This window comes from Protobothrops mucrosquamatus, unplaced genomic scaffold, assembly GCF_001527695.2.
Source record: "Protobothrops mucrosquamatus isolate PMUCROS unplaced genomic scaffold, P.Mucros_1.0 scaffold1528, whole genome shotgun sequence".
Lineage (NCBI taxonomy): Eukaryota > Metazoa > Chordata > Lepidosauria > Squamata > Viperidae > Protobothrops > Protobothrops mucrosquamatus.
In genome coordinates, this window is record NW_015387700.1 from 52,713 (window position 1) to 64,238 (window position 11,526).

The 11,526-nt window shown below is 41.2% G+C and overlaps 1 protein-coding gene across 1 annotated transcript in view; it reads right to left on the reverse strand.

Annotated features, from left to right (window-relative positions):
• NHS (NHS actin remodeling regulator) overlaps window positions 1-11,526 on the reverse strand; it is a 321,746-nt gene that overhangs the window by 39,184 nt on the left and 271,036 nt on the right. The window contains exon 2 of the mRNA XM_015822346.1: window positions 1,032-1,184. Within this exon, the coding sequence (XP_015677832.1) occupies window positions 1,032-1,184 (153 nt within the window). The remainder of the gene's footprint in view (window positions 1-1,031; window positions 1,185-11,526) is intronic.

The window sequence follows — 11,526 nt, forward strand, 5'->3', positions numbered from 1 at the left end:
GTGTTCATAAAAACCCTATGATATGAAGATGACACGATATGACTTAATTTATTACAGATGAATTTTGTGTGGTCGGCTTCTCTCTAATCTGATTGAATTGTTGGCTGAAAGTAACTACAGAGTTTTCTTTTTCCTAACCAATTTATCAAAGTTCCTGCAAGATTAATGTATAGTTTATGGATTTAACCAATTTAAAAAAATTAAAGGCAAGCTGGTTTTCAAATTCACATTCTTGCGAAGTGATGCACTCAGTAATCTGTAGTACTATTTTACAAGTATGTTTTTAAGCAGAAAACAATGATCCATATATACAGTAAGAGAGATCTTGGTAGCAAAGAGAAACTGTCTGAAAATGGATTTTAATGTAAGAATGAGAGGAGAGGAAAGTTAAAGACGTAAACTGGCCTTGCCCTATATTTTGCAGCCTTCCCAGAATTTTAAAAAATAAAAATGTTCAAGACCTGGTCATGGCTACATTGGCCTTGTTGGACTTGTGAGCTAACTAATGAAGGAGAGCTGAGGAAAGTAAAGGTGAATTAACATGCCATTACAGGAAATGCACTTATTTCATTAATTACTCTGGAACCTAAACAGGTAGTCCTCAACTCACAGCCACAATTGGGACCAGAATTTCTGTTGCTAAGCAAGGCAGTTGTTAAGTGAGTCATGCCTGATTTTATTACATTTTTGCCAAGTGAATCACTGCTAAGTTGCTAACTGAATCATGTGGTCATTAAGCAAATCTGGCTTCCCCCATTGACTGCTTGCCAGGAACCAGCTGGAAAAGTTACAAATGGCGATCCCTTGACTCCAAGTTGCTGCAACCATTATAAATATGTGTCAGCTGCCAAGCACCCAAATTTTGATCATGTGATCCTGGGAATGCTGTGACAGTCATAAGTTTGATGACCAGTCTTAAGTGGACTTTTTTCAGTGCCACTGTAACTTCAAATGGTTGCTAAATGAATGGTTGTAAGTCAAGGACTACCTCTATTTAGATTTTTGTAAATTATACAGAAATTAAAAATTACCCCTCCTCAAGGCTCTCAAATTCTGCTTGGCATGGCGATGCAGTTCCTCTACACATGCTGGTCTGGTGGAAGGAAGAAAAATGTTTCTCTCCTGATGCCAAGGGGCATGATAATACACATTCAGTTTGCTTTCTGCATCCAGGTTTGAGACAGCTGTAGAAACAAATGAAGAGGATACTTAAAGAGATTTCCAGCAATGGCCTTTTAAAATTCAATAATCTATATACATTTATATCTACATACATCGGTATAATTTCAAATATCAGTATATATTTGATACTTGATATTTTTATTAATTGCTAATAAAAAGGATCAATATATCCTATCATTTGCAATTCAGGAAACATTTATTCATAAATTCTGAAAAAGGTTCTTGAATTCATCATTTTTTAGATGCTAATAGATGTTTATATACAGTACATATATATATATATATATATATGACAAGCACGGGCCCTTTAAGAACAGCATGGCTGGTACTAATGAGTGGACCAATGACCTGTTCAAGGGTTAGAGTGCAGAGGCGGCCAGTTATATAAACTAACTCCCGGATCTGGCGTTTTTTACACTCTGACGATGTCGGTAGTTTGGCCGACGAAAGCTTAGTACTTTTTGTAGATTAAACAGCTTTGGTTTAAGATTTTTATCCTGGTGTTCGGATACTTTTATTACTGCCATGATAGGTGTATACCCAGGATTCTTGTTTTTAACGTTATTAAAGACAACATATATGTATGTATGTATGTATGTATATGTGTGTGTGTGTGGCACAGTGGCCTAGGGGTGAAGATACTCGTCTCCCACTTGGAAGGTTGAGAGTTCAATCCTAGTCAGTGAAAGATGTTTCTCTATCAGGGCTCAAAGAGAAAATATGTGTTGTGAACTCCACATAGGGTATCAGGATGGGCATCTGGCCAGTAAATGCTAAACTCCATTCAGTCACCCCGACTCCACTTCCATAAAAGGGATTACAGCGTCGTAAAAAGAAAAAAAAACTGTTTATATATATATATATATTCCTCAAATCTGAATTTTAAAGAAACTCTGCTTAAGTAAACTATGAATATAACAGAAGAAACTAAGCAAAACAAAGCAAGCATTACATGATCTTTGATTATTATTTATGTATACAATGTCATAATTTTATATTATAAATCTGATAAATCACCCAATTTTATTTTTATGTCCTTATTTCATCAGTTAAATATATTTTTCATGGCTAGTTTATAACTGAACAAGTTTCCTAGGATATATTTCTACCATTCAGCAGTAACTCAAAAACACATCCGCATTATGGATACAAGATAATGATCTCATTCATTCATGGTACTTCATCATATTCTTCCATAATTGTATTCTTTTCATGATTCCCTTTAGAGATGGTATGGACTTACATCTGCATGAATAAGAACCATGGTTAATGCCATTCCATTATCAGAAAACCAGGTCTTGCAAGTTCTAGCAATGAATGAATTTACTGATCAATAATATTAATACTATTGATAAACATTGATAATATTACTGATGTTGCAGAAATTGTGGAACTCTGAGCATTTGGGACTGTGTTGAGATCTGCCTCAACTAGATCTCCCAAGAAAGCAGAACTCTTGAAACAGGCATCATTTCAAAAGGAACTTTTATTGAGAGTTAGTGATGGCTAGAAAGCAAAGCAAGATCTAAAGATTTGGCGTGCAGAGGATTACATCAAAAAGGCAATTCATGTCACATTCCTCTCACTCAGAGGGAGGGCACCCCGTACAGAGCATAGCAGGGCAAATCACATAGCAAGCACACACACCACTAGCAGAATGGCAGGCCCCAAAAATGAATACATAAGCAAAAGCAGGAAAGAGATAAAGGGAAACGAATAAATGAGTATTTGAGGGGTTCTGACATACAGCCCCCTAACAGAAAGACAAATCCACCTGCAAAGCAAGAACGGGAAGGGGAAAAGAAAAGAAAACAAATACATCAGTTAGGCTTATCAGGATAGTGCTCATGAAAACATTTGAGCAACCTAGGAACGTGAATATGTTTTTTATAAACCCATTCATTTTGTGAAGTGGGTAAATCTTTCCAGGCCACTAAATATTGTGTGGCCCCATGATGTTTGCGTGAATCTAAAATGTCTTTAATTTTGAAGTGTTGTTTACCTTCTACCATAATGGGCTGAGGGACAGGGGCAGGTCGTAATTTAGAAGTGACCTCAGGTTTTAACAAATTGCAGTGGAAAACTGGGTGGATTTGCCTCAAACTCTTAGGGAGTTCCAGCTCCACTATGACAGGATTGATAATGCATTTAATGGGAAAAGGACTGATATACTTCAGCCCCAGCTTCTTTGATGGCTGTAGTGACTGTAGGCTCCATTCTTTTTTTTTTTTATCATCGTGTGCCTTGTAAGCTTCTCTAGCCTCATTCAAAACTTTTCTAACAACTGGCCAGATGAACTGCAACTGATGAACCCAGTCCTTAAGGGAGGGGATAGCAGGCTCGTTAGCAGGTAACTCAGGCATAGGGGTGAAACTCTGGCCATTAGCCACTTGGAAAGGAGTGAACCCAGTACTGGAGTGCACTGCATTATTATAAGCCACTTCAGCAAAAGGCAGCAGTTCAATACAATTGTCCTGTTGATAATTAATAAAACAATGGAGGTACTGTTCTAGAACTGAGTTTATTTGTTTTGTTCCCCCATTCATTTGAGGATGATGACTAGATGACAGTCCCTGATCAGAATCTAAGAGGTCCAAAAAGGCCTTCCAGAACTTAGAGGTGAATTGAACCCTCCTATCCAATATTATGCATTTTGGGGCACTATAGAGATGATAAATGTGCTGCACAAACAAGCTAGCCAAAGTCTTTGCAGTTGGGATCTTCTGACATGGGATAAAATGGGCTTGTTTAGAGAACAAATCAGTGACAACCCAAATGACATTGTTTTCCACACTTTCTCTCTCTAGGGTGCTGAAGAGCTCAGTACCGACTGTAGGAGGCCAGGCGTTTTTCCCTGCCTCTGTTTTGCAGCAGCACAAGTCGGGCAGCTGGCCACATAGCTTTCAATGTCCTTCTTTAAGGATGGCTACCAAAATTGCTGCTTAAGCAGGTGAAGAGTCTTTACAAAGTGTCCAGCTATTTTTGAATTGTGACAGGCCTGCATGATTCTCAGTCTCTGACTTGCAGGCACATACAACTTCTCCCCAACCCAAGCCAAACCATCTTTCATCAAGTTCTTCCTTCTTTTCTGGGCAGCCCAGGGATTTGGCTTTTAGGTCCTCGAAAGCTTCCACCATGTAGTGCATGGCTCGCTTCAAGATCCCCTCCATCAGGTCCAACTGCCTGTCTGGTTCTTCATCATCGGAAAGATCTTCCGTTCTTTTCTTTTGAGTCCTCTTCCGACCTTCTCAGGTGAAAGTTACTCTTTGGGTTCTTTCCTCCCAGTCCTCCTTTTTCCCAACGCTGAGTGACCATCTCGGCCTCAAGGAGTCTTTCTAGGGCAGCGGCTTTCTCCAACCAGGTGGAGGGGCCTTCTCCAGGATAGACCTGGACAGTTGACACACTACAGTCTTCAGTTCCAGCTTCTCCCATTTCGCTGCCGTGTAAAAACATGTTGTGCATGCCCCCCTTGGTAGGGCAGATGCCTCTCCAGGTTGGGCACTACTGCAGACCTTGCTTTATGTAAGGATCTGCCTCAACTAGATATCCCAAGAAAGCAGAACTCTTGAAATAGGCATCGTTTCAAAAGGTCCTGACGGTGCCAGGCTCCATTGTCTGGAAATAAGGCAGATGTTTTCATGCCACATTCCTCTCACCCAGAGAGAGGGCACCTCATACAGCGCAGAACAAGGAAAATCACATAGCAAGCACACACGCCCCAGCAGAATGGCAGGCCCTGAAAATGAATACATAAGCAAAAGCAGGAAAGAAATAAAGGGAAACAAATAAATGAGTATTTGAGGGGTTCTGGCTACATTGGCAGGACAAGGGAATGCACATGCATCATAACACAACTGGAACAAATTGATGCAAAATGTGGGTTCAGTGGAAATCATAGGTTAGATTAGGATAATTGGTTTTGTGATTGAATTTAGACAAAGAAATCCAAAGAAAACTTAAATAAAATGTGAAAAAAATACAATTGGGATTTGTAAATCAGATTTCCAATTGGAATTTGATACAAGCATGCTATCTCACGCATATTCTGCATAGAATAACATAGTAGCCACATATCTAGAAATCTATAATGGGTTGTAGGTGGCCAAAAATATTACCATATATAAGATACATGAATACCAAATGACATAGATTAAATTGATACACTAATTAATATGTCTGAGAATGAGGTCCAAACTAAAATTATGTAATATATACAAACATAGAAAGAGGCCCTATTTGCCAATGTCACATTAGACTTTTGTAGAAATGCATGAAACAGCCAAGTAGAAAGACTATTGCTAAGCAATCAGGACTTATAAGATCCCTAACATTAAATTATCCCCAACAACATCATATTATTAAGGCCCCAACTTAATAAAAATTAATAAAATAGGCCCTGGTGAACCTAAATATGGAATCAGAAATAAGTATTTCATTAAGAGAGACAGGGAGCATTTTGGGAAAAAAGATGTGACAATAATATTAGCTATGATTAAAGAAGCTTAATAAAGTTTTCTAACTATATATAAAGAGAGGAGTGGTTATATTGGAGCATGGGAGGATTCTTTGGTGCCTGGAAGATTTGAAAATAGTTTCTTGGGATCGTCAAAATGTACCAAAGTAGTCCTCGACTTATAACCATTCTGGAACCTGCCCATTAAAGTTGCCAATGGTGATGGCTGTTAAGTGAGATGGCCTTGCTTAATAATCCCCATCCCTGCTCTCCCTAACGTAGCTGTGAAACAAACATGTGGGTCATTAAATAAAGCATGGGGTGCCTCGGGGATGGGGAAGGCTTTAGGACAGGGGTCCCCAACCTCCAGTCTGTGGACTGGTACTGGGCCGCGGCATGCCAGCAACCGGTCCGCACAAACAAAGCCCCATTCGTGGGATTCAGCCAGCACACAAACCCACACACTCTCTGGTCCGTGGAAAAACTTTTCTCCACCCTAGTGCCCAAAAGGATGGGGACCTCTGCTTTAGGATACCAGTTTGACTGAGAGCCAGTTTGCTCTAGGCTCTAAGGCACCAGGCTAGAAATCGGGAGACCGTGAGTTCAAATTCTGCCTTAGTCATGAAAGCCAGCTGGGTGACCTCTGGCCAGTCACTCTCTCTCAACCCAACCCACCTAATAGGCTTGTTATTATGGGAAAAATAGGAGAAGGGAGGAGTACAGGTAGTTCTCAACTTACAACTGTTCGTTTAGTGACCATTTGAAGTTACAACAGCATTGAAAAAAGTGACATGACCATTTTTCACACAACCATTGTAGCATCTCCATGGTCATGTGATCAAAATTTAGATGCTTGATAACTGACTCATAGTTATGGTGGTTGCAGTGTCCTGGGGTCATGTGATCACTTTTTGCAATGTGGATTCACTGCGTTTTGACTCACCCCATAAGCGCTGAAAACATTTTTTATCTGAATGGAGACCTTGGGGAAACTGGAAGGTCTATCTTTCTGCCAATGGGTGCTTAGAAATGGAGTGGAACACTGCGTTTTCAACCACCTCATTTGCTCACAGATGGACCTTCTTCCCCAAGTGGAAGAAAGCGGAGGTGCAGCAGCGGGATTGCTCTCAATAAGGCCGGTGCACACGAGCAAGCAGCACACTTGGGTCTTATTGTTTGAGAGCAATCCTACTGCTGCTCCGCCACTTTCTTCCACTCAGACGGAGCTAAGAAACTCAAGTCACTGCCGCCGCTTGAGTGTGGAGGATGAAGACGAGGAGAAGAGCAGTGAGGTTTGTGCCAGCCAGCCAGCCAGGCAAAGAGTAGGTCGGGCAGGGTGTGTGGCTGGCTAGGGGGGGGGGGAAATCATGGTTACCACAGGCTTGGATGCAGGTGCAAGGGGCCTGGCCCCATGATGCCTCCCTGCTCAATTGAAAGCTTTGTTCCTGCTCTCAAACTAAGGCCGGCATGAGCGAGCAGTGCACCTGGGTCATGGACAGCATTGGTTCCTGCACCTGGCTGACTCCGATTCTACGCTTTGCCCCAAACGAAGCAAACGCTACCCCCCCACCCAGGAGAATGGAAGCTTCTGGAGGCCATGATCTCTTCTGCAGAGAATGGGTGTTTGAGCGATATTATGATACCCAGGAGCTTCCATTTTCAATGCGAAAAGCATTTCCAAGCCGACTGTCCTCTCCCTCAAAGGGAAAGAAACTGCAGCAGAGAGGAAACAGATCTTTGCAAGGTGAGTCTGGTGCAGCAGGAAGGGAGGGGGAAGCATGAGGTATCTTAGTGGGTCAGGGCAGCCTTGGGGGGCTGTTCCATCACTAGCCTCCCCTGGCCTTCCCCACCCTGAGATACCTCATGTGCACTTAACAAACCACACATTTGCCTATGCATTTGATTAGCGAATGCATGGGTGAAAGCAGGGAGTGATCTCGTTGAAAGTATGAACTTCACTCCCACGAATTCCTGAGTTATGAATGGAATGAGCAGGCTCCATTACATTCGTAACTCAAGGACTACCTGTATATTTTTTTATTCTTTTTTACTATATAATTTACTATTCTAGTTTTTCTTTTTTATCTTCCTCTTACTTGGTTTTGTATTGCATTTTTAGCTTTTTCTTTTATTTCTCCCATTTTCTTTATCCTTTCTTGTTCTACTTTAGTTTTCATTAGTTCTTATTACTGTTGTTAAAACTCTTAATAAAAATTAGGCCATGGGGTCCGAGCTCTCCAGGGGGTTGCCTGCTGTCGTGCTGCCGGAGTAGCTGCCACTGTCTCCATCGAGCCGGCAGCCACGCCTGCCACCTCGGTGATTGCAATCTCTCCTTCACCGCATGCACCTAGAAGCACTTATAACATTTCTCTAAGAATAAACTTCTGTTATCCATTGATTCTAATGCATGAAGACAGGACGCAGTGTGAAGTACTGCTACAGGCTTATCTATTAATATACATCTGAAATAATCAATAATGTGTGTGCTGCATTATTCATTCCCTGAGCCTCGTTCTGATATGTGCAGAAGCAAATCTGTCGAACAAAGTGGCTTAGTAAGCAAAACAGGAAAATTGTCTAAAAGAGCTCTGGCGTAACACCCAGGGCTGTTGAAGGCATGTGACCTGCCAAATATTTTTAGGCTTCACTGGTAAAACTGCACCATTTCCTGCTTCCTCCTGCAAAGCTACAGTAAATGAACTCAAGTTCACCTACATTTTCATCTGCTTTATATTCTGTCAGTTACTTTCCCATCCTTCTTTCTTCCAGAAGGAATTTGAGGCTGTCATTTTAAATGGCAGGTTTTTGGTTTATTATATAGGAGAGCCAAGAAACCCACACTGCTCTGGGTAGCGACTTTGATCATTCAGAGGAACTGAAAGCCACTTTTCTTAGATCCTGGCTTACTCATGACAACTGCTAAGAGATCAAATAGAAATGCTGGCACGAACAAGGAGCAGGAGAACAAAACAAGCATGTTTCCTGAAACTGAGATTCTGAAGAATTTCAGCAAGGTCACTGTAGTGTCAGAACTTTATTAGATTGTTGGCAGATAATGAGGCAACCATGTCCCCAAAAATCTATTCTTGCAACAAGATAGACCACTTGGGAACTGATTTATAAATCTGGTTATTTACCTGCTTAACTAACTTAACTTATACACCTTTATGCTAATCCCTTCTTTGCAAAATTGCTGAATAGAATAGAATAGGAGCTGGAAGGGACCTTGGAGTTTTCTACTCCAGCCCCCTGCTCGAGCAGGAAAACCTATACCATTTCAGACAAGTGACTGTCTAGTCCAGTGATGGCGAACCTTTTAGAGACCAAGTGCCCAAACTGCAACCCAAAACCCACTTATTTATCGCAAAGTGCCAACATGGCAATTTAATCTAAATACTGAGGTTTTAGTTTAGAAAAAACAACTCATACATAAACATATTTTGTCTTAAAAGAAAAACACAATAACAAAGCTTTCAATGATACAAACAACTTTTTATGGAAAGCTAAAAGTTTGCATTTGGCATGCTTTTGAACAATTAATATGATTTTTGCTGTTGTATGCATGTGATAATTTGTCTAACCTTGGCTCATACTTTGTAAGTTTGAGAGCAACACATGTAGCACTCAGGTCATCTGTTAGTCTGTTTCTTGTGTCAGATTTGATATAATTCAAAGCTGAAAACAGCTGCTCACAAGCATAAGATGATCCAAACAAAGTAAGGAAAGCAATCCCAAGTGCTTTCATTGACTTAAAATTATTTGGCAGAGAATTCCACACTTTAAGGATTTCATTTTCAGAACTAACTGTGCTGTCCTTTGTCATTTTTGTTTTCACAGGATTGCTCTCAATAAGAGCGAGGTGCACTTTTTCCTGGCAAAAACAAGCCTCCGAGCCCTGATGCTGGCAGAGTGAGGCAGCGGAGGCCAGAGCAGACCCTTCCCCATCTCCCCTTGCTTCCCTAAAGCCTCCCTTCACTAACCTCCTTTCCAGCTCTGTTCTCCGCCACCACATGCAGGGCAACAAAAGAAGCTTGTGGGACTACCGTTTAAAAAAAAAAGTTCAACCAAACCTTCCAACTTTGTGAGATCTTTTTTTTCGCGAGAAGTTGGAAGTTCAGATTGATCTTTTATTTTAGTCCCACAAACTTCTTTTGTTGCCTTGCACACAGAGGACGGAGCTGGAAAGGAGGTTAGTGAAGGAATGTGGTTGCTCTGGGGTGGGGGTTAGGATTTGTCATTGTGGATGCCCTGGGATGTGGTGGGGGTTAGAGTTTGGCATTGTGGATTGTGGAGTGTTTGTGCTCTGATGGGGCTATTCAAAACGCAAGGATTCCCTGCACAGAAAGGAGCACTCCGTTTCTCAAGTGCCCCATTCTAGGCATACAGAGCTTGCAGTCTCTGCAAGATCTCCGTTGGGATAAAGTCTTTTAGCTCCTATAGAGAGCTTCCAAACGCAGCCAGTCCCTGTATTTGGAAGCGCTCCATAGGTGCCGAAACATTTTTTTTTATCCCAATGGAGATCTGGCAGAAGGCTCCGTTTCTCAAGCGCCCCATTTCAGGTATATGGAGCTTGCAGTCTCTGCCAGATCTCCGCCAGATCTGGGGCCCTGAGTGTCCCCTCTGGCATATGTGCCACAGGTTCGCCACCACTGGTCTATCTCTTCTTAAAAACCTCCAGTGATGGAGTGCCCACGATTTCTGGAGGCAAGCTGTTCCACTGGTTAGTTGTCCTCACTGTTAGGAAGTTTCTCCTTAATTCCAGGTTGCTTCTCTCTTTGGTCAGTTTCCAACTATTGTTTTTCGTCCTGCCTTCTAGTGCTTTGGTGAATAACATGACCCCCTCTTCTTTGTGGCAGCCCCTCAAATACTGGAATACTGCTATCATGTCACCCCTATTTCTTCTTTTCTTTAGACTAGCCAAATCCAAGTCCTGCAGCCGTTCTTCATATGTCTCCAGGCTTTTGATCATTTTAGTTGTTTTTCTCTGAACTTTTTCCAAGGTCTCAACATCTTTTTTGTAGTATGGTGACCAAAATTGGTTGCAGTATTCCAGGTGTGGTCTCACTAGGGCAGGGTTGTTGTTGTTGTTAGTTGCGAAGTCGTATCTGACCCATCGCGACCCCATGGACAACGTTCCTCCAGGCCTTCCTGTCCTCTACCATTTTCTGGAGTTCATTTAAGTTCAAGGGCTGGGGTAGGCAACCCAAAACACTCAAAGAGCCACTTGAACCCATTTCCCACCGAAAACAAAACACTGGGAGCCGCAAAACCCTTTTGATATCTAAAATGAAGATAACACTGCATATATCCTTTTTTACCTTTATGGTGCACCCTGTCGGCCCAAATATGGGTTCGAATCTCAGAAGGGTATGTCTGGTTGAAAAGAACTAAAAAGTTCGAAATGGCTATTCCAGTTCTCCCTTAATTCTTCGTTAGCAATCCAAATTTTGAAAAACACATATGATGTCGCAGTTGCGACTGCTAAGCCTGTGGATGGCTCTAGTTTGAGCTGATACAGGCAAAAGATTCCTTTCTCCCATATTTGGGCCGACAGGGTGCACCAAACTCAAGATAATTCTTCTGTCTCATAGCTGACAAAGTGAGAAAGAGCCTGTGGCCTAGAAGTTAATACATCTGCCTAACATGCAGACAGCCCAGGTTCGAATCTCAGAAGGGTATGTCTGGTTGAAAAGAACTAAAAAGTTCGAAATGGCTATTCCAGTTCTCCCTTAATTCTTTGTTAGCAATCCAAATTTTGAATATATATATATATATATATATATATATATATATATATATATATATATATATATATATATATATATATATATATATATATATATATATATATATATATATATATATATATATATATATATATATATATATAT